The sequence below is a fragment of the Mugil cephalus genome, chromosome 9 (assembly GCF_022458985.1).
Source record: "Mugil cephalus isolate CIBA_MC_2020 chromosome 9, CIBA_Mcephalus_1.1, whole genome shotgun sequence".
NCBI classification, from domain to species: Eukaryota; Metazoa; Chordata; class Actinopteri; order Mugiliformes; family Mugilidae; genus Mugil; species Mugil cephalus.
Window position 1 is genome coordinate 16471949 of NC_061778.1, and position 24478 is coordinate 16496426.

General features: G+C 42.4%; 1 protein-coding gene across 3 annotated transcripts in view; it reads left to right on the forward strand.

The window, feature by feature from the left end:
* The window catches only part of bcas3 (BCAS3 microtubule associated cell migration factor), a 282772-nt gene that overhangs the window by 76673 nt on the left and 181621 nt on the right, over positions 1-24478 (forward strand). For 2 of the 3 annotated variants that reach the window (XM_047593530.1, XM_047593528.1), the window contains exons 17-21: positions 7356-7400; positions 15943-16067; positions 16229-16394; positions 16476-16573; positions 23270-23370. In XM_047593530.1, coding sequence (XP_047449486.1) covers positions 7356-7400; positions 15943-16067; positions 16229-16394; positions 16476-16573; positions 23270-23370 — 535 coding nt within the window. The remainder of the gene's footprint in view (positions 1-7355; positions 7401-15942; positions 16068-16228; positions 16395-16475; positions 16574-23269; positions 23371-24478) is intronic. The other variant, XM_047593529.1, reaches the window with a different exon arrangement.

Below are 24478 nucleotides of genomic sequence, written 5' to 3' on the forward strand. Positions count from 1 at the left end.
CGGGGACAAGGAAAATTTAAATCATGTTGGATTACATCTTTAACTTCAGTCTGCAATTTGCTGTCACTTCCCATTAATCACGTTGTAAAAAGCCGGTATTGTGTCAGCAGTAGCTCTGTGTAGGCCAAAGCTTTTCCTCTCACACATCCAGCTGATCCTCATGGACTTCCTTTGTCTCAGGCCACCATGTTTTTTTGCATAGGGTAATGAAGCATAGCATACAGGCGAATGCATTCTGTGGGCTGTTTGGAAGTCAGACAAAACACATCCAGCAGCGCAAGAAAAAGAAACATAAGCCTGCCAGCGATTTTGAATTACGTTCGGGCCATATTAAAGGCGGTGTAGCCCTGTCACTATCAAAACCGGTTTAGTTGTGAAAGGAAGACAGCTCTGCTCTCGTGCACCTTTGCCTTTTTTTTTTCACCTGGATCTTTGCCATGCATTGAAATTTTGTAGTTTTAAGGACATCAACAACTACAGGCTGTGCTACGTGCATTTACATACAGTACAGGTGGCTCGACAAATACAGGCGGATTTTAATATTTTAATTTAAATGTAATTTTCATGCCCTGTTTGAATGGGAAATGCTATAATGATTCAAACAGACGCCGAGGGATTTATGTCCCCGTGATATTTGATAAGTGAGCCTTGAGGACCAAAAATAGGGACCTGAACCTGTGGTCAACATACACAGCGTCAGGGCATTTTTCAGCTCATTAAGATAACCTGCAAAGTTCATTTGCTTTGTAAAACTGATTATCGCATGTGGGGCACTGTGGTGTCCCGTGTTGGTGTGTTTATGATGATGCTCTGGTAGTCCTGGTTTGCATTTGGTTTCGCAGTTGTAATATTTATCGTCATACGGAATCAGGGGTGGGTTTGATTTAATGAGAGCTTGTCAGTTTTCTTTTTCTCTCTGTGTGTTAATCTGTGTGTTGCAGATACGACGGGGCCTGTTGTCTTTTTTCTCTTCAGCAGCGTTTGATTCTGTTCGTGATTATGTTTTTGTTTTTGTTCTAAAATGAATCGTAAAACTCAGCAGAAGTCGTATGCCAGAGAATGTTTCTTTAGACTTACTGCCAGACTGTCGCTCTCATTTTCAATAGAGATGAAAAGTTTTATCTCGTGCTGGGGTTATTTGCCATGAAAAGAAAAGAAAAAAAAAAGCAGCGAATAAAGCTGTGCTCAGACTCTTTTTTTGATTTTGAAAACATTGCGTCACATATTTAGGGTCAAACTTCGCAGATATTTTTTTTTGCTCTGAAGGAACTGAAAATAATTGTGCCATACGCACTGCAGGATGTTGGTCAGATTATTGTCCCAGTTTCGAGAGCATTGAATGCGCCACCTACTACAAATAATTTCATTGAGAATTGGATGCTAACAAAACCAACAACAACTTGTTGTAACTGTAGTGATCCACACTCCAGCTCTGTTCTGTTTTGCTAACTTGTGTCTCTCAACGTGAAAGTGCTGACGTAACATCCAGACTTCAAATAAGGGCAGCCCTGATGATTTTGCAGAGGGGATCTGTAAACCTCTCGCATTATCACAATCCAAACCTCAATGCTTAAAAAGGTCCATACTTGATTCGGTGGCTTCTCTGTCATTTTATTTGCCACCGTTGTGTGAAATCCCACTCCTGAAAGTCTTGATTGTACTTTACACAGCCCCAGGTCACGTACAACAACACAGGCTGGTTTAAAACCACTTTAACAGGTGACCAATATTATATAAGTGACACTTATGTGTGGTTTATGCTTCTGTTTCAATTTGATGCTGTAGCTACGACGACGGCCTGAACCCTATGCACCTCCCCAGATATATAGCTAGGCATCATCATAGTGACGCATACCGCCACAGCTCTGATTGGTCTGCTTAGTAGCATTGACTGTATATACTGTGGACAAACCCCCCGTGATGTCACCCGTCAGATTCTGAACCTCGAAAATTAAGCCCGAAGTGGGCGGAGCCTGTGGCTGCCATGTTGGACGTGCTTTACTCCACCCACACTCGGATACCCAGTCATGTGGGGGCGGAGCTAAAGCAGCCTGAACGTTGAAACCCGCCCACCCAACTCTGCGCTACCAGGGTAGGTCAGGCTACCAAGCTAGCCAAGGTGCTAGCCGCATGCTAGCACGGTGACTTAGCTCCCAGTTTGATGCCATTTGTCCCGATTAAAATATAATATAATATATATTGAATACAGTTATGATTTAGAGATTAATGCCTCTAATTAAAAAAAAAATTAGAGTTCTGTTACAAGTTATGGGTCACATTTAAGTCAATTCTGTTGCAAGCAAATACTAATAAGTACAAGTAAAACATTAATCATAATCATTTTAAGTGCAAAAATGACTAATTTAATTATACATCATCAAAACATCAACACTAAAGTTAACACATCTGGGCTATAATAAAAATTGGTGATGTCATGATGACTTTCAAAGTGTTCTCTGCCTAGATGAGAAGTCCTGATGAACCCAGATGAACCTCGATGCCGCCCCTCGATGAAGTTTTTTGCACTTCTGCATGGGCTTCATCACTCAGACCTGTAGTTAGCCGCTTCCTTGGTAGTAGCATATTTCTGAGTATTTCTGCTTCTGCTTCATCTCCACAATTTTCAAATTCATTGTTTTGTAAGAAAGTGTGACTTGAGAAGGTTCAAAGGTACAAACAATTGTACAACTCATGTCCAGAAATTTCAGCAAAAGTTTCCGTCGTCATTGTTGACTGTGAAGCCAGAAGTAGAAAGTGATGTAGGAAGTAGAAATGGAAAATAACCCGAGTGGCCTCTAATTCTGCGGAAGCGTAAACTGCACTTTGGGGGGTTCCTAGTGATTACATAATCATACATCCTCAAAATCACAAATAGAGAAGTTCTTCTAAGATTTTGTCTGTCTCTTTTAGATACAGTGATGCTACGTGACGCTAAATATTGTCAGGATGCTGAATTTAACTGCAGCTTCCAAAATAACAACAAATAAAACCACTGAGCCAAACAATGCGTAAATAGCACGGATAAGTAGTGTTTTCAGTTTGACCAATATAAGATATGGCCAATCTGCTCAAAAATGGGCAAATACTTCACTTTTTCCACACACTCTGGTCGTGAAACCAATCCAACAGCTGTATTGGCTCCGTAGGACGTTATCAGAGCCTGGTCGGCTGCCTCGGTACTCCTTCATTCCATCCCTCCAGTGGAGAGGAGGCGTCTGCGTTAATGCATCAGGACATGCAGCTGTGCAGCCTGCTCCTGCATGCACACGGTTGTGCCGACGCACCGCACCAACAGACACACACGTATCGAGTGGGGCAGCAGGTTTGGCCCCTAGAGTGGGGGGTGATATCATATGCTTTCACGCTATACTTGCACAGGAGCACCCAGGCACCATCTGTCTGTCTGTGCGGCCAGACCCCTTTCTCTTTTGTGTCTGTGTGTGCGAGTGCGTCTAAAAAAGAGTGAGAGAAGCATCCGGCAGCTGTATTTACACCTGTATGAGCAGATTCCTGTTGGCAGGACAGCAGAGGAACACACCAGCTGCTTAACCTACATTCCCTACCAAGCTGTCTTTGTGTGCACTGTGCCGTGACACACACACACACACATATGCGCACACTGATGAAGCCTTTAGCCCCTTGGTGTGAGCCGACCAACTGCAGGGATGCCTTCACAGACCCTGCTACGCCCACAGACCACCAATGTGCAAGACACGCTGCTGTATTTCTTCAGAGGCCCCATCTTTTTAACATCAAAGAAGGTATCAACAAGTTCATGCGGACCCCCCCCCCTCCCTCTCTTAATTTAGATTTTTAGTGCCTCCCCTGGTCAAGTGGGGAGGTAGAGTTGGATGTGGCTTCAGCATCCGCATGATAACCCCCACTCCAGACGAGGCCAGCCCAGGGAGTGGAGGAACCTAGCCAAGTTTCGGCTAGTCGTCAGAGTCTTTTGGGAATCCCCCTACAAGGTGTGCCAGCTCTGACCCTGCCTCTCGTTTCCTGTTAGCCAAACTTGGTAAGGGGTTGGATCCGGATGAATTAAATCCCAGAGACGCAGATCACAAATTCAAACGATTTTGTGTCGGCGAAATGTCACTGTCACAATTTAATCTACGGAAAAGATTAAGACAAATATTCACAGGCGGCTGTACTTGTCCTTGTGCTCACTAGAATTCTATGAGGATAGATTTAACTTGTCAAAATGCCCGTCAGGGTCAAATTTGGGATTTTCAAATAGACAAACTGTTGCACACTTATCCCATCTACACACTGTCTGACTTTAACACAGACAAATGAAAATCCAAATGGAAAGATTGTCACACGCAAATCAAAACACTACCCTTGACCAAATCCCGCTGATGACATTTTCAAGCAAATGCAGATCGAGGGCAGACGAGGTAGCAAGAAAGACAACAGCAAAAGAACAAATGAGACCCTTTGACCCGCCACAGATGTGCCCTCAGATTACAGTAATACGTATGTAAGAGCCAGCCGAGTGCTAGACCATTGTCTTACAGAGCCTCACTGATACCAGAGCCTGAAAGGAGCTTTAAGAATGCAATGCCCAACACCACATGGCAAGCAAGGCTAAACCATTTGCACAAATCACCTCACTTCCCTCCCTTTTTAATGGCCCAGGCGGAGCTGCTATTAGGGCCAACGGGTTAAGAGATGAATGTGTGAACGATTATTCCCTGGGAGTGGGGTCGTCGCCCTCACAGGTCAATTACTCTCGCTCTTTTCCTCCTCCTCTCCTTCCTCTCTTCCTCTGCCTCTCTTTTTCCTTCTTTCACCAACGGTAACAAACACATGTACAGTCTTAAACCCCTTTTACTCCACTGACCCACGTTTAACTTCTGTTTGCCAATGTGCCGGTGACCTAAGCGTGACTCTTTTCGACTTAACCTGTTGGAAAAGGCTGTGCGAGTCGCGTACTGTTACCGGGCAGTCCTTGTCTGCGCTGAGGTCAAAACTGTTTACTGCCAGCTCAGCATGGTGGACAATTTTCCCTGCATGACCTCATGCCATTGTTGTATTCTAAGCAGTGTGCAATTTTAACATTTGATTTGTAATGCAAAAGGATAGGTCTGGCATTTTTCAAGTCTGCCTCAAGACAATTCTCTTTTCCTCAATTGTATGTGAGAATAGATGTTGGTCACTGTCACTTTTCCTACTTTCCATACTTTCATACTATCTCTCGCTCTCTTCCATTCAACACAGTACCACTGTGTAACTCCATTTGTTCATTGGAAACATTTCTAACTGTCTAATTCAGCTCAAACGATGTGGTGTACTGTAGATTCCAGTGACAATTTTAATTGTATCAGTGTCAGAACAAAGATCTGTGACGTGAACTCATTTCATTTTTTAGTTTTGCTGGCAATGGTTATAAGTTGTGAGGAACCATTTAGTATTAGGGGATGGCAGTAGTAGAATGAGGTGTCATAAAGTGGAAGAAAATAAAGGACCTGCCAATGAACAATGAAGTTCTCCAGATGTAATTGTAATGTTTTGCAAGTACAGTTCATTATAAATGTCTTAGGCCACTGGATTTTTGGGGACATCCTAATCTCTGTTTTATACCCACCATGAAGTTGCTGCTCACAGCATTCCCAAAGAAAAAGGTGTTTCCTCTGTTGACGCAGTTTGTCTTGTTATATGCGCTGGTTATACGACTGTGACATGAAGGAAGTTCATTAGTTAGTCACCACTTTCTTCTCCAAGAAGAAAGCATACCGTTATGTTGGACATGTGTGCACTTGGCAAAACAACAAACCCTGTTGTTTGAGACTGAGCTGTTGGTGTGCTGATCTTTTCAGTAATCCCTTGCCTTTCTACAACTTCCCTCGCATTATTCCTACTGCCATTAATTCTCATCACACAGACAGCAAATTCCACCAACTATAAGTTGCAAGAAGCTATAGAAGAAGGATCGAAAGTGGCATCTTGTAAACTCTGAAACCTACTTGGCCTTTGCTACCCCCATGGAGATCTTTCCCCTTAAATCCATCACTCTCCCGTCGGTGTCCGTCCATTTACCCTGCTGGAGGCCCAGAACGGGGTCTCAGCAGGTTCTGTAGGCTCAGGCAGAGGGAGGACGGCAGAGACCGTCCACCCCCCTCTGTTACTCTTTGATAAGTGGCAGCTTACCAGGGGCCTCCGTTACACCAACCAGTGTGTTCATTTGTCAACTTGCGCTCCAGGAGTAAGACATTCCAGGGCAAATTGTTTCTTCCCGTCTCCCGGAGGAACATTTTTCTACACATCCATGTACCAAGACTAATTGGAGACTGTGTGCTATCATTGGGAGGGCCCAGGCGGATGCGGCGAAAGCGATAAAATAAAGAAGTGCTGCAGAGTGCTTTGGTTGGCTGGGGATTCTGTTTTTCATGACTGGGGGAGGTTGGCTTGCAGGGACAGAGTTCAGTCTCATCGGACCTTTATTGCTGTAGGGAAAAGGCTTATTTACTGTAAACTGTTTACAGAGCTCTGTCACTATCTCTGGACATGCAGAATAAACACAGGAACACACTCCCACTCCTAATGTCTTGTAAACACTCGAAACATGCACAGACTGACAGATAGAAATACACCCTGAAAAAGACACTATAGTCTGGATGACTCTTGGACACACACAAACTGCATACTTGTTAACATAATCACAGTGAATACACATTTACCCACACCCCTGCTTCTAAACAGGCACGCACATTCATGAGACAATGCACAGCCATAAATACACACTTGCACTAAAAAAAGAAGTTGCATGCAAACACACAACTCCTTGTCTCAACAATGCCTGAATGCTGTTAGTTTTACTGGTGTCCCCAGTTGTTATACAAATTGGATAAACTCTTCATACTCTTTCCCAATCTCAACAGTCGAAACCGTTTCCCATCGTTTTTTTTTTCTTTTTTTTTTCTGTGTCGCATAACACGGTTGGATTCAGACTTACATGTTTCAGCACATGTACCCAATTCTTTTAAAGTTAAGGAAGTAAGAAAAAAAAAACATAACAGATGTCTGAAGGAAGAAAAAAACAAAGTCTGTGGACATGCTTCATCTGCCAAATATATGGTATCACACTTTACAGAGCAGCTTGAGCAGATGAATCATCAAGCCATCCCGCAGGTTTTCGAATCCATCTTAGCGCACGGACATTCTGTTTCCTGCCTCATATGTGTTGTGCACTTAAACAGACATGTCAAAAACTATGTAATGTGAAAAGTGTGTTTGCTCAAGTGTGCTAGTTTAATAATGGTTTTTCCGTCTATCTCTGTATCCCACCCCCCACCCCCACTCCCACCCCCTTCACCCTCCCTCAACCTCCCTCACCCCACCCCCCTCTCATGAAGACCCTACCTCTTTGGGGCGGGATGTTTTGCCATTAAAACTCCATGGTGAGTTTTTGCTTCTCCCCTCCTTGGCTCCCTCTGCAGCATGCAACTGTATACTCGACCACAGCACACTGTCTCCTTTACCTCTCATTTGTCTCGTGGTATGTCTTCAGCAAATGTGACAGAATATTTGAGTTTGTGCAGTCACTCGTCAGGGAGGAAAATCCCAAAGAGGAGTGCTTCTTATTTTTTCATCTTTTTGTTTTGTTGGTTTTTGTGCTTTTTTTTGTATGATTTGTATATTTTTTTAGCCGTATAATTGAACATGTGTTGAGGCCACTCTAGTTTTTACAAGAACACAGGATTTCTTGTTGGATTTGATCATTATACATAGCACACAAAACTTGTAATATAAGTGGTGTGGAAAAATGCTGTAAACTAAGAAAGCTTTCAGAAAACATAAATAATGAATAGTTTTTATTACTTTACAACATGCAAAGTGAGTAAAAACAAAAAAAAAGTAAGTCACATCAATATTTGGCGTTACTACCCTTTTTTAGCTTTCAAACCAGCATCAATCCTTATAGGTACACTTGCACAAGGTCAGATATTTTGTAGGATCGTAGTAGACGCAGTGGTCGGCCAAGGAAACTTAGTGCAGCAGATGAAAAACACATCAAGCTTACTTCCCTTCGAAATCGGAAGATGTCCAACAGTGCCATCAGCTCAGAACTGGCAGAAACCTGTAGGATCCTGGTACACCAGTCTACTGTCTGGAGAAGTCAGTAGCCAGAAGTGGTCTTCATGGAGGAGCTGCGGCCAAAAATCCATACCTCTGACATGGTAACAAGGCCAAGGGGCTCAACTATGCACGAAAACATAGGAACTGGGGTGCAGAAAAAATGGCAGCAGGTGCTCTGGACTGATGAGATATTGAAATATTTGTCTGTAGCAGAAGGCAGTTTGTTTGCCAAAGGGCTGGAGAGCAGTACAATTATTAGTGTCTGCAGACAACAGTGAAGCATGGTGGAGGTTCCTTTCAAGTTTGGGGCTGCATCTCTACAAATGGAGTTGGTGGATTTGGTCAGGATTAATGGCCCTCAATGCTGAGAAATACAGGCAGATACTTATCCATCACGCAATACCATCAGGGAGGCGTATGATTTGCCCCAGATTTATTCTGCGGCAGGACAAAGACCCCAAACACACAGCCAAGGTCATTAAGAACTATCTTCAGCATAAGGAAGAACGAGAAGTCCTGGAATTGATGGCATGGCCTCCACAGAGCCCTGATCTCTGTCTGGGATTACATGAAGAGACAGAAGGATTTGAGGACGTCTACATCCACAGAAGATCTGTGTTTAGTTCTCCAAGATGTTTGGAACAACCTACCAGCTGTGTTTTTTCAAAAACTGTGCGAGTGTATGACACCAAATATTGATTTGGTTGAAATTTTTCTTCTGTTCACTCACTCGTTTTGTTAATTGACAAATATAAGCTATTAACACTTTCATTTTAGAAAGCATTCTTAGTTTGCAGTATTTCTTCTACACCAGCCTAAAACTTTTGCACAGTACAGTATGTACATACACACACATACACGAGTGTGTAAAAACCTAGGTTTTAAGCACCAACTGCATGCTGTAGGTTTTCGTTATGGGTGGCAATGCAGAGCTATGGCCAGTGTTTGTGTGGCGCAGATGTTAAAATTTTCTTTTAAATTGCATTGGTTACATTTTTTGTCACCAAGTGTGTCTGCACGTAGTAAAAGTGCCTTGTCATATTCTAGTATTTTTATTTTTATTTTTTAACTGTGTCTTGTGTGGTTGTAGAAATGTGATGTCTTTTGCAAAAACGCTTAGCAAAGAACTATAGATGAACCAAATTCTTGACATTGTCAGTTTAAGTAATTGTAAGCAATTTTCAGCTTTTTGTTTTTATTTTGTAGCCTTCTACTTCATAGTTTGCTCACACAACACTGTGAGCCAGCCATAGTAGACTATTGTTTTTGGCAAAAAAAGAAAAGGAAACTTTTTCTTCTACATTGAGTGACTATGTAGTTATTATACGTGTGCCCTAACTGTTTAAACTTTAAAATATACATAATTTTCACCGTATCCCCTCAGTTATTTACTTGATGCTGCCCGCATTATTCTAAATATCACTAAATTAGTTTTATATTTTGTTTGGAGACAAGGTTAAAAACTAGACAAAATGAGTAAAGCATGATATAAAAGTGGTGAAAAGCATTTATGCTTAAATCTGCATTTTAAACTAAGAATGATATGGATCACATAAGATGCAGAAAAGTATATAAATAAAAAAAATATTGTCTGACTGAACAATTGAACAAAACAAGTTACATTTCTAGACTAATAGCCGGAAAATTATTAACGTTCTCTTTTACGTTTTCAGTCACATTTCCTCGGCACTGAGAATGAAATGTTAGAGGGCACAGCATCTTCCAATTCCCATTCAATTTTTTTTTCCACCATGGGGCTGAAGCCAAATCTCTTGTCAACGCTGTCTTATGAAATCAGATGCTTACAAGCTTTTAAAAGAAGCCCCATTATGACAGAGTCACTTACGGAGAGATGATTGAGTGGCTCTGTGAAGTGAACTTTTCTCTTCCCGGCTCCCTGCTCTCCAGCTCCTCCCTGTTGACTCCATTCACTTGAGAAAATGAATAGCATGTGGTGCCTTCCTCAAGTCTTGGGTTTCGTCTTTTGTTGTGGGCAGTCACTCATACTTTTTAATTGAAACTTTTCCCTTTCTGTCTTCATCCACCTCCCGCTTAATCTAGGCCCTTAGTTATTTCAGAGCGTATACTTTTCAAAGGTACAGATCATTAGCATCAGAATCTTGATCCTTACAATAACTGCCTTCCGCTCAAATTTAAGATAGTTAGACATATATTGTTTCTGTAGGGCTAAGGTTGGGGGGTTAGTGTACGCCTTGAGACAAAACCTAAGCAGACCTCTCCATTAGTGTTGATTATGCCGCTTTGGAAATTCGAAATAATTTCTTTTTAGAAATACCATTTTTTTCCTCTGAAACCATGAACTCTGTCGCACCTCGCCTTTCCATTTCCGTCCAAAGCATGTGTTCTGAACAACTTTCTGGCCAATGACACATGAGCGTACACCAGCATAATTTATATAATTTTGGCAATTGGACTCCCGAGGCTTTTAGTTAACAAATGTACATGCCTAGTACGGAATACCCGATGGAGTGTAAGGGATCACAACAGGTAAAAAGAAAAAGAAACATCCTAGTTTCTCCTTGAACATTTGATGCCCATTCTCAAATGTTCTGCGAGTTTCCCCAGTGGTTGTCATTAGTGCTGTGTGTTCACCAGAGCCTCAAGGCTGCCTCTTTTCCAAGGGCTGTTGTAAAATAATAAATGTGACGTTGAAGGATGTGTCCTCCACATGACTGCCCCCTCTCTTTTTCCCTCTCTCTGTCTTTCTTTTCCTTCCTGGTTGCAGTCATAACTCCGACCTCTTTCCTGATAAGAATTAAACATATAACCTAGAATCAGCTGTACAGCAGCCACACAGCCCTTTGTGACTGGATGGAAGTGAGCGCTATCATATTTATTTACTGCGAGGGCCCTGAAAATAATTGGAAGCTGCCACTGGACTTCCACCCCCCCCCCCCCCCCTCCCTCAGAGGCGCCTCACGTTAGCCTCGGACATAGTAATGCGAAGGGACTTTGATGGTTGATGTCGCAGATTGAATTATGCCCTTGAGGAAAAGCTATTAGCTCAGTCAAGAGTCCTCATTTGTTAAATTAAAAGTGGAAATGACATGTGAGTAGTCTTTTCAGTGAATTAAAGTTGCAAAGAAAATGGATTCCACTCCCTGCGTAAGGCGATAGTGCAAAAGGAAATCTTGTAAGGGGGAAAAAGAAAAAAAGAGATTTGCCATTTGTTTAGTGACATCCATCTCCTCTTGCTTCCAATTCCCGCTTCGTATATTTATGTTTCATAATTCATTGATATTAGGTTACATTTTTTGTAAGTTTTTTGCCATTTGTTAACTCACTCTCCTGCCAGTGGTCTACTCCAAAAACTGGTCAGTATCCACATGGAGAACAGAATTAGGCCCTGGAGCCGTGCCTTTGTGTCACGAGGGCAGAAACCTCAACACTTTAAGCCACTTCAAGTGAAAGGAAATGGATGATTTAAAACACAGATGAATAAACTTTAGTGGTCACTGTATCCAGAAGAGACGGCAACTGAGCTGTGATCTTTGGTCCCATTGGCAGTCTCGGTGCAAGTCAAGGCCCCTTCAAAGAAGTCCAAAACCTTTTCTCAAGCTACGAGGCCACAGTGAGGAGCCAGTGATATAATTTGCTGTTGCATACTTACAGGTTTACACGTGCAACATGGCAAGTCCTTCTGCAACAGCTTGAAAACCCATCACGTTTAAACAGTGTTTATTCTTAATTTACAATTTAAGCATTTACATCCTTGCCAACCCCAAGTCAACATGAGGACTATGAGACATATCTTCCAGTACAAAGTGTGTGTCTCCGCACAGTGTATTCCTCAGCCCCAATCTCTCACCCTTGAAAACCAACGTCGGCTCGCTCTCAAATAGGATTCGTGTTTCCTGGGTTACTAAAACCGGGGAACCACAGAGCCTTTGAGGGTTTAACATATTTTCCAGCGACGGGAGAAATGGAACGGCAGGGTTTTCGGCAATTAAACACCTCACCAAAGAAGAACTTCAACTTTGCAGAACTCCCACACGGTCATAGTCTGGGATATCTGTTCCATTTCTCGAGCAGTGCACAGTTATACGGTCATCTCCTGTTTCCCCTGTCCCCATGCCACTTAACATGCTTATAGCCATTTTCACTTTAAATGACTCACAGTAGGATACTCAAAAGTGTAAAGACTATACATACTGTATCGTACATGTTTTATATCCGTTTTTATTTATTTCTTATTCGGGTTTTATTTTTTTATATACCTTACACTGGTTAAGAATCTTTGAATCTTATGGACAAATTTACAGCAGTGGTACTAGTTCCTCATTTCTTACGTAAAGCTTTTTAAATGTGTTATCCTCTGGATGCACTGACAGACAAAGAGGCCTGAGGACGAGCTTGGAAGAGAAGACAAGGGCAACCTGGTGTTAGCCAAGGCAATATCCTGAGTGTGACTTTATCTCCCCCTCCATCTTCCTTTCACAGACAGGGCTTACTGTGGATATTTGGTTATTCAGCCTTCTCCTTTGACCTAGCAACCAGCACTAATAAATGCAAGCTACACAACTTGTATAGAGGCTTTTCTTATGACCTACCTTCACCACATCCTTTTTCCTGATCCCTCTTTCATGCAGTGTTGGCCAAACAAAGACATCAACATCTCCTTGCATCCAGGGAGTAATTTATGAGCTGCTGACAGTCTGAAGGGAGGTAACAGAGTGAGAGTTTTACCAGCACCATGTCTTTCAGTATCAAGTACTGTGAAATTTAGTTAAACAAATGGACACTGGGACTATTTGCCCCTATAAGCATGTGTTGAACTGCAGTCTTCCCTACATTGTATTTGAGGATGTGTGTTTTAGATTATTGTTCCATAAGGGAAATGCTATTGGTAATTGTCGGAGCACTGCATACATTCCTACCTGTGCCTTTTATAGGATTATCTAGGATTATCCATTCATATAAGCAATAGTTAGGAATACTTTACTGGAGTTTTAAAATTTGCACCAGATTCAGTTGGTGTTCCTTTTTTCACATCTTCTTTGTGCTTAAAAAGTGCAACATTAAAATATGTCACTATGTTAAATGTGTATTATTGCATTGTGTTTATAAATTTATAAAATTACGGTTTACTTTCCTCTGAAATCCAAAATATAGTAAGCAGACGTTGAGTTGAGCGTTGAGATTATTTTGTCACAGATTCAGTCAGCACCAACTTTCATACTCAAATGTATGGGCCAGATGGTCCATAATGGGCCAACGCAGAGCCATTTTGTCCCATATCTGGCATTGGTTGTAACTCCACAAACACATTTAAAGCATGTGTAGTCCACAGTCCACATGCATCTACAGCCTTCCAGTCCCTTCTTTTTTTCCCAAAGCTCTTCAGTGAGAAAAAGCCACACCAATGGTAATCCATGTTTTTCCGCACCATCAATTGCTTCCTTTTTTTAGACTGAAATCATTCCTATGAATGTCAAGTTTCTATTTTATCTGGAGCATCCGAAGCTTTTCTTGGATACTTTCTCCTAGTTGGTCTGGATACTCTTTCTGCCCCCCTCTTTCCTACGATTATTCCCATCTTCAGCTGGAAACCATTCATTACTGGACCAGTGCAAGAGTGTCGTCAAGGACACCAAATTTAAAACTCTGGTATACTACAGAATAGAGAAATTTACCTGAGCTTGTTGGCAGTGTAACTGTCATTGATTTATATATATGAAGGTCCGGCACTATGGCTTGAACCTCTGTCCACCAGTTCTCTTTTTTGGATATACTATGACCTGGATGACTGAGAACCTTGTGTCCAGTAGGGACCTACTACTGTAGGACTGCTGCAGATTATTTTTTTCATTTCCTCTTTTTTTTGAATAATCGGTTACTCCTTTTGAAACCGTTTTTGTTCTTTACTATGTTAATATTACTATTCATCACTAATCAGAATTAACATTTTTTCATTGTAGATCCAAGGAAAGATGTTGTTTACCATTAACTGACTTAGATTTAACTCTAGTGGCTTGTTGTGATTGGAAATGCGTCTGTATGTATCAGCAAAAGATTGCTTTCACCCATACTACCCTGCATAATGTTTATTCAGATTTTTTTAGTGGAACAAACTGCTTTTGCCAGTAGTTTCTGTACCAGCTATTAGCATTTACCCCAGTAAGTTCTTGTCTGAAACACTAACATAGGAGGAACCAAAAGTGACTGCCACACACCAAACACCAACAATCAGACAAAAACTCACTGTAGTAGTCAAAATACTGACGCTGCTTTGGCGTTGTTTTGAGGTCAGAAAGCTGGTGGGTCTTCTATGTGGGCATGTTTGTGCATAGAGTTTGTGGTCTACAAAGCAAACTTCTTGGATCCCTGAAGAATTCACGGTCATCTGATGAAATTGTTCAGGGTTTTTCTGCATTTTCGGCATGCCTTACAGCAAGAGCAAGAGCTGACAGAATTGACCTTATGCATCATGACACTGGTGCGAATTATACATTTCTATCTTACATTTGTTAGACAAAAAACAGCCTGAGCACATATCAGTGACACAAAGTTAAGTTTAAGTAATTACAGTATTTTTTAAACTGACAAGGAAGAGTAAAAAACAATTGTTCTACATCCATATCTTGGTATTTTCTTCTCATTGGCTGAGGTAGACCAAAATGAGTGGGTTGCTTTCATACCAGTGTGGTTTTCTAAGATCAAGGGGTTAAATACCCACCGGCAAGCGTATGACACCACCGTGGGTCTTCAGGCCCTCAACCCTTCCAATGCCTGATCTGCTGTGACCACATTTTATTGTCCAGGTTGGTTATAAGGCTGGACAGTAATACCAGATCTTGCTACTGTTCTCCGATTGTTACCATATGGGGAACCTTACTGCAGCTGAAAACCCTTTCTGCGTCCGCTTCATCTCAAACAGTCCTGACATGCTGAATAATCTAATAACTTCCAATAAATTCACTCCTGTGGCCGGTACAAGGTAAGACAACCAGGGAAGCCACATTAGTCTTTGCTGTTTCAATGTATTCAGTGATAGCTATTAATTATAATTTTAAGTTTTTGTAAAGAGCAGGTGTGTCCCTGTAAAAGCATACATGACTTGCGAGATCCATAAAACAAGATGCACTAGACACTAGTGCTGAACTGAGGGTCAATGAAGAAGGCTATGAGAACATTGTTTCTTATTTGGATGTCCAGGCAGAGCAGGCTGTAATACCAAATGCCAACAGGGTGTTTGATTGCAGCCTGTTGATTGTGGTAAAGATACCGAATTCAGTTTTTGAGTAATCAACAGATCAATAGTTTTTAGGAATCTTGTGTGGTGGCAGTGGTTTGATTGAAATCAATGGTGTAGACTATTTTATTAAGATAAATAACTGAATGGTTTATTGATCAGGTGAACATTTTTAAGGTGCATGTTTCTCCTTTTCTGAATATTTCCCACATGACAATTTTAAGAATTCATTGTCCCTTTTTCTGCGACTAATGGTGATGTTTAATTTGCATTTCCGTTTACCCTTGCTTAGCCCTTTGCATGCGAAGCTATTTCATAAAGTTTTTGTTTATTGTTCACAGAGGTTGCTGTGTAATTCTTATGTTCTCAGAAGTGTGCTCCACTTGTGCAACTCACTGCTCGTTAAGCTAAAGCTTCCGGCAAAGAAATGTGATATAAAGAGCTGAAGACAAATGTTTATCTTCACTTGCAAAGAAGGAGCGAGGATTTATATCAAATGTGGCCTCAATTTTAACAAACCTTTAATAAGGCATAATCTTGGGAATCTCCCATGATCTCATTTGGTTACATTTGTAACATGATAAATGTTGTTTTCAGACTTGTATGTTTTGTTTTATGGTCTCAACTATGTACCTGTTCCTCTTCTGAAGCAAAACCAAGCCACCCCCTCAAATCTCCCCAAGCAAGTCCAGCGGAGGAGAGTTCTGTGTGGCCGCCATCTTTGCGTCATCTCGCTCCTGGTTCATCACTAATCCCAACATGAAAAGAGAGAAAGGTTAGACTATGGTCAAAAATGCTCTTTATATTTCTCTATGCTTAGTATCTTGGCCAAAAACGTCTGAGCCTAGTGGCTAAAGGATAAAAAAATTGAGCAGATATTAAAGCACCTCCAATATGTTCTTTCTCTCTGCCATCTTTCTCACTGCCTTATTACAGATCAGTCCAGGCAGTCCATTGTCGACTCACTGTACATCCTCAGTTGCTACGGTAACTTGGTGGAACATGTCCTGGAACCACGGCCAATTAGCACCGCACAGAAGATTAGCGATGATACACCTTTGGAGCTCAGCACCTGTCCAAGAGCCTGCTGGACTCTAGCAAGGTAACAGTGTTATCAGTGTTGACTGCTTCATGCTCAAAAAGGTGTTTTGTAGCCTCATAGATGATTTTTCTTGTGGAGCAGGACTCCACAGTGGAATGAACTGCAGCCACCCTTCAATTCCAACCATCCCTTAGTGCTGGCCTCAGACCTGGTGCAGTACTATCAGTATCTTCTGGCTGGTAAGTGTTGACAACGTGTTAAACAAACCTCCATTGCTCATTTCATGCAAACCAGCATATTTACGATACAAAGTTGGGTTTTGTATAGGATGCAAATCAGAAGTTTGGGGAAGACTAAAAACATATTAAATCAATGGAAATATTTAAACCAAAGCAGATTCGCTCTAGGCAGTGACATATGTTTCAGGTGTAAGTGCATTACTATCCACAGAAAGAAGGGAACAGTATAGTGGTACAAGCATATGGTGGGTGGGGGGTGCTGTATGTTTAGGCTCTAGGAGTTTTGACTTTTCCTTATACTATAAAATTCTCTTCAAAGTGTTTCTCTAAACTACTGCTACCTCTGTTTAGTTTTTTAGTTATTTTGTGACAGAAATGTGATAAATCCAAAGGAACTGTGTTCTTGTTGAAAAGTTGCGCTTTTTCTGTTGAATTCATACTAAAGAGATTTTAAATACAAATTGTACTGAATGTATAGATGTATTTGCCTTATTGGATTTATTAGAAAATACCGGCCTCCATATGTTTTGGTTGCACAGGCTGACCATGTATGTTCTCAGTATGTTTTCTGTATATACTGTAGGCATCATTAGTCAGGGAGTATTCCCTGCTGATTTTCCATGTTGACCATGTTGAAAGCAGGTCGTCAGCCACTTATTAGTGCCACATGCTGAGATATCCATAATCCATATTGTTCCCTTTCTCTGAGACTTGGAAGAAACATATTCCTGCTTTTCCACCATTTTATGCTGTACATCCCCAACCCAGCCGACCATAATCCTGGTATTTCTGTCGTATATTGCACCTTGAATCCATACTTTGACGGCTATGCTACATGCCTGCTTCAGGACATCCCAACACAATGCTATAAGATGCCACACTCAGTTCAATTAGCCGACTCTAAGTTTCCTCCAATTTCAATAACAAGTACAGAGCAGAGAGAACTCTATCTCGTCGTCTGAAAGGCCATTTTGCAAAAGTTCAGAGTGCACATGGATGGCCACACACGGAATCAATCCGCCCCCGTGGAATAAGCTGGCGTTTTGAGCTCCCTCCATAATTACAAACATACAAAATCTGTAATTAGCTCTTGCGGGTGCTCCGGGGCAAGTGGTAGCTATGTTTACCCTAATCTCTCTACTCATTTCCATTGACTTCTGAAATGCTCCAGGTCTAACTGGTAGGAGATTTCCTCAAATTAGTGCTAATGGTCTCTCCTAGTGTCAGAGCAATGAGAACGCGTTGAAGTGACAGACTCGGGCGTCAGCTTATTCCACCATTCTCTGCATAATGAGAGGGATTCATTGCATTAACATTTACATCCAATTAGCAATAGCCAGATAATGCCGCCATGCCTTTTTATTCCCTGGACCAACCAAGTGTGAACGGATCTGAGGTCAAGATGCTATGAACATAATTGTTCAACTTCCTGCCCACATCTTGTGCTCCTGCCATTTACCCCGCAGGTCAGGGTATAGAGGCCTATACACCGCCACCACCAACCGAGCTACTCTTGAAGTGCCACCTTCCATTTCGGTGCTTTGCACACGGGCAGAGACTCTCATCCTGTTTCTCAGCATGCGTCCCCTTGCCAGCCCTCTCATCTGGCGTTTCCTCCAGGGCTTGGCAGCGCAGAGGAGAAGTGATCCAGGAGAAAGAGTCAATTTGACCTTAGGATGAATTACAGCACAGCAATAAGCCTCTTGTCCAGGCGCTTCTTGCTGAGCATTGAGATCAGGGCAATGAGGGGGGATAGGAAAACACAGACAAACAAATTACGCTATCTGGGTCTTATTTACATATAACCACCACCAAAAACAACACTTAGCAAAAGACTTAGTCAACCAAGATTTTACTATTATGCAAGAAACAGAAGTACTAAACGTGTTCACGAAAACTATCCCCTGCAGCTAATTGTCTCGCAGACGAGCCGTGTCTCTAGAAAGGTGGTGCAATGCAAAGAGGTGGCAGCGCTTGATTGACAGGCCTTGGTCTCCGGTCTCGTGGCTCTATATTGGATGACCCGGGCTGATTAAAAATGCAGTATGCAGGGAAGGGAATAGGAAGGGGAGAGGAAGGGCCGGGGTCAGGCCAGACCGGAGCCTTCAGGACGGGATGATAAAAGGCAGCGGTGGCGCCACTTCATGGTCACTATCTCCACCTGTCCATCTGTAGCAGCTACTGGCAGCACTCAGCCCTGCAGAGGACGGCAACACATAGCGCAGCCTTGGAGAGATAAGAGAAAGGGAGACACACATTATACAGTATGCTCATAAATAGAGGAGATGCTGTAGTACGATCTGGCTTATTAAAAGTAGTCTCGAGCCAAGTTTTTTTTGGCGCGTGGGGACTCCTCTATCTGTAGCTGGGGTGTACTCGTAGGATTCCCGTCTGCATTCCCATTAACAGTTTGTGAAGTGTAAATGGGCTCTTTTTCTTTATCTTTGTCCAAAAGTGAACCAAGTAATAACACAACGCACACATGAAGATAGGTGTGAAGTTTTCACACTCAACTTCCTACATTCCATTTAGAGTGAGTTAATTTTTTCCGCAGATTATTTTTGGAGAGTGATATTTATCCGGCTCTCCATGGTATGTTTTCTGACACCTCTACTCCGCTGCCGCAAGCTTACTCTGAAGCGAACAATTTGGTCAATAATTTACCACCTGGATTTGTGCCTGGCTCCTTTGAGCCTGGCAATGGTGGCAGCAGCAGAGGCAACGCTTTTTGGCCTCAGCCCTCCCCTTCCTACCTGTCATATAATGTGCTAATTGTGGAGACTGACTGACTGGCTGGCTTGGCAGCTCTCTTGGGATTTGAGGCCCATGACAGGCCAGCCACAGTTGCCTCGTCAATAGATCTAATTGCTCCGAGAGAGGGGCCAGAGTAAAGGCTTTGGAGCATCAGGCGTTTGGTAAAGAGAAACCGTGGCGCCATGACTGGGTCAGTAATCAAAGAGAGGCAGTGAAAGGATGGGGTAAGTGTAGCGCTGGCTGAATGAAGGGACTGTCAGTCAAATACGCCTTGAGTGATATATAATGACTAAGCTATCCCACTCTGTCAGTATGCCAGCACCTATCTGCCAGAGTAATGCTTAAAAGAGAGAGGCAAGAAGAGAAGACGGTGAGAGGAGAGACAGGTGGACCAGTCGGAAAGGAGCCCTGGAAAGTGAAATGTCTGGCATCCGAGCACAGCGGGTCGAACCAGACAGGGAAAAAAAATAAATAAGTAAAAGGCAACAAAAAGAGATCTAAAATATATAAATGAAAGAGATAAAGGTGAACAGAACAAACAGCCGAGACAAGACGGCTATCCTGTGTCCACTGTTCAGTCAGCTCTCTATCAGATTGTTAGCCCCTTATCTATCCCTGGAGATCGGCCTGTCCAGCCTCTGGCCCCCAGTCCTTGGGAGGTCGGGCTACATCAATACCTAGGCAGCCTTTGTTCTTGTTCTGACTCCCTGCTTCACTGCCCTGGCTAACAGGCCACTGGCTACTGGCCTTCAGCACAGCAAAACACAACTCTCTCCACAGTCAATAAAGACTGCGACACAGACAACTTTGTTCCCCTGTGGTGTAGGGCAAGCTGTTTTTCTGCTTATGTGGGTATGCAAGCACCCTGGCCCACCCCACCCCCACCACCACCACCACCACCACCACCACCACCAAAAAGAAACAGTTACAATTAGGAGGTAGCTCGAAATAAAAAGAAATAATAGTTAAGTAAATATAAAAGCTATTCTGAAGTGAGTGGTTATTATTTAAATATATTTTACTACTAATGCAAATTAAATTCATGACAAATCAAGATCCTTGATCAGACTGATGCGGCATTTATTTAGAAGTATCGTCATTTTGTATTTAGATTACTGTCCACAACGGGCCTAATATCTACGTCTCAATACAAACTAGATGTCAAACATATCACTTCATGGTAGACATTGCCATATTTCACAGACCAATGTTATCGTTGCAGTTGCCCAAATACACTGATTCCTCATTTCCCAAACGTATCACAGAATTAAAGTTAAAACAGGCGGCCTTTGTTCAGTACGTTTTATTTGAAGTGTATGCTTTATGCAGCAAAGTGATGTGATAATTAGAGACAAGCAGGCAAAAGAGCCTCAGAATTTTTAAAGTGCAGCCAAGAAAGGTCAGTGTTTGGTTATTTGATGTCGCCGCTCTTTTTATTTTACATACTCGACTTATTTTATTGCTGTTTTTCAATAAGTTAGATACAACACGTTTTAACTCCTTCAGTCCAGGAGTGTGTGTACTGGCCGTGAGTAGATGTTGAGTGGTGTTGTTGATGAGACACTGCTGACCTTCTTCTCTGATGTGTCTCTAAATGCGTCAATAACACAACCCCAGTCATTTCTAGCCGTAAAGGCAAAGTCCTTTTCCTGAGTGTGGTGCAATAAGTTTGCACTTAAAAAAGTTGCTCTCTGTGAAATTGCATTGACGTCGTGCCTCTTAAGAGCCAGTAATTAGCGGCGTAAAAGCAGAAGGCAGAGTGTCTGGCGAGCTGGACACTGAGATGAGCAGATATGACTGTAAACCGCCGGGGTCAGTCTGGCTCCCGACGTACACGCTAACTCGCGCACCGAAGGTTGTCTCTTCGCCTCACCCAGGGGGGATGACCACCACTACTTCCCCACAACAGAGCCCGGCCACGACTCTGACTGCTGAAAGGCCCCCCCCCGCCCTCACCTCCTCGCGCGCCCACCCACTGGAAACCTGATCCAGCTAGTCGACCAAATGCTTCAGAACATCAATAATTAATTAGGGAACAGCTATTGGCCCCAAGGGTCAGAGAGCAAGGAGAGAACGGAGAGAGAGAGAGACAGAGAGAGAGAAAGAGAGAGAGAGAGAGAGAGAGGGAGGGGAGGGGGAGCGAGTCAGTGGGAGTGAAGGCAGGGGGGAGGAAATAGGGGAGTCGTGATTTTGTTTAATAAGTAACACAACACAGGCTTTGTTCTCTGTCCCGTTTTAAAAAGACATGCAAAGGCTTCTCTCTGCTTCTCTCTAACCCGCTCTCCCTCTGAGTGGTATCTGTAGGTCACCGAAGGGTCACTTCACCCAAATAACAACTTCCACCAAAAAAATATATTTCATATACTAGCAAGGACTTATGTAGGCAGGTTTTTGACTGTATATAACACTGTAAGTTTTCTGCCATTGGTTTCCTCCTTGCAGCATGCGAGACTGCACGTGGACGCTAAAAATGTGCAAAAGAAAATAAATGGTAATGAAATCTCAACTAAGGAAGTTGAATTAGATGATCTATCTCTCTCTCCCTCTCTCTCTCTCTCTCTCTATATATATATATATATATATATATAGTTGGTTTACCAAGGAATTGTGTTATACCGTTTACCTAAAGCAAATGTCATGCTCCTAGTTACAAAATCTTTCAAAATATGTTTAGTTGACATGTTATTTGACATCAAAGTGAATTATTTCATGTTAAAATGAATTTTTTTCCGAGCCCGGCTCCACACGCCGTGAGCATTATTTCAGAGGCAGGTGTTAGAAGTGTGCACACCTCCCGCAGTAGTTCATCAGGTGCTGACGTGAAGCACCGAGGGGGTGACGGGACATTTGTTACAGAGGGCGTCAAAAACCGAACCGTCTCATCAAGTGCACGAGTGCGTGAACACCTCTGTGTGTGTGCGTGTGTGTGTGTGTACGTGTGTGTATAAAGACAAGGGAGCCTCCTGTGCTCCAGATGTGGACTTGACAAGTTTATTAGCCGTTGCCGTGTTGAACAAACTCCATCCCTGAGGTTGGAGACAGAAAAAGGGACTGATTCTACACATTAAGCCTCATTCTTCATGGCTGCTTATTCAAGCCTGCAGGAACCCCATCTGTCTACGGGTCTCGCTGTCGCTCTCTCTTTGTAACACACACACACAATGTTTCTCACTCTCTCACAATTTACTGTACGCTCGCTGTTTCACATGAACTAGCATGCACCCAGATCATATGAGAGAAAGACAAAGATGATATTGCATTTTGTGTTCTGCCGGTTTTTAAAAATAGAAAAGTATATGCGCACCCTAGGCATTTGTGTTCATACGTTATTTTGTTATTTGAGCTTAAAAAAAGCTTGAATCTGCACACATGTGTGGATATTGACTGTCCATATGTGTTAAAGTCCAATGACACTAATGCACTTTAATAAACTAGTTGTCAGTTGTAATTGTCTCTTACGGGATGATTTATGTAAATAGTATCTGATTTGCCGCTCTGCTTTATCTATTTTCGTGATGTTGTTGTTTGTTTTTTGAATACTTGCATTTTAGAGGGGCAAAAATGATGTGTACTAGCCAATCAGGCATTATATTATGACTACTTGCCTAATGCTGTGCAGGTCTCCCTGGTGCCTCCTAAACAGGCGTGAATCATCAGATACATACATACAGATACTTGATCAGTTTAGGAGCTAATGAATTTGGCCAGGTCAACACCTTTAGCTGTTTTTGATGTTTTCTGAGTTGTTCCTAAACTCTTTGTGTCTAGGTCAGGGCACATGTCTAAAACATCTACACGAGTGCCAGGTCCGAAAGTATCAAAAAAAAAAGACATTGTGTTGTCACAAGATGGTCAATGTGTTTTACTTTTCCTGTCAACAGTTTTAATATTGAGTTATGTCATGCTTTGCTGTAACATGCATTTGTGTTTTTAATCCCTCAGCGATGCCTCCAGGAAGCCCAGGACCGATTACTCGTCACGAGTCGTCCGACAGCCTAGCGTCAGACCACAGCGGACCGGAAGACGAGGAGTGGCTCTCTCAGGTAAAACCTCTACCATAAGTGTATAACGTATACTTGCTGTTGTAGCGGACTTTTGGAACGTTACCAAATAAAGTACATTCCACACACTGTCGTGTCTGAAGGCCGGGACTCACCAAGTTGATCGCTACCTGTGTTGGGTCGTTGATGAGCTTTTGACGGTGTGAACCACGTCATGACCACTAGTTGGGACATCTGTCTGCATATTTTCTGATAATTCAAGATGCTAAACAAGTTGCTCAGCGACTTTGTCTCCTTTTAACGGTTTGGGGTATGGGTTGGTTTTAAAGACGGCTTTGGCGATGTCTGCATTGTGCCCCTTAATGGAAATAAATCCGATACTTTGGTCACATTTGTGATTGACTAATTTGGACTGGCATTTTTCACTTTAACAAACTGCTAACCCAAATGAATGCTTTCTTCTGGTTATGTAAATGAGCAATTGTCAAACATAAACCAGTAACTTCACTGTCTTGTTGTACAATTCTGTGCGGCTTAAGTGGATTAATTGCACATTTATGTGGCAGTATCTGAATATTCAGCCTATTTTGGCAAGCATTTTGTGTATTCCGTCTTTCTGAGTTGGGAAGATAAAACATGGCTACACTCGGACCATAACGTCCTTACGTCCCTAATAAAGTTGCATCTGTTAACATGAGATTCCACATTTTCTCCTACTTAGACATCATTTTGTCTATTTATAAGCGTCTTCCACCTGCCCGCAAACACCATCCTAAATTGTGCTGAAATGTTCAAAGCATAAAAAATCCAGTACCCTCACCGTGGCCTCTTCAGCTTGGTTAACCCTCATAGCACTCATCTCTGGTGTCAGCAGGTAACCAACTACATTTTCACCATTAATAATTCCACTGCATGCATAATTGATTGGTTAAAATACACCCCACTTAGCTTGCGGAGGCCCTGGTTCATATCTGCCATGATAGTTTTCCGGGAGCAAAACTATCCACTGCACTAACCTCTATTTTGGCAACTTCCTGTCAGAGCAGAGGTAGGGTTTGAAAAGCAAGCGTGGAAGGAACAGTTGTGGAATATCATCATTAAGTATAAAAATACAGCCAACGTGAAACATTTGCTTCCAGATCAGTTATAC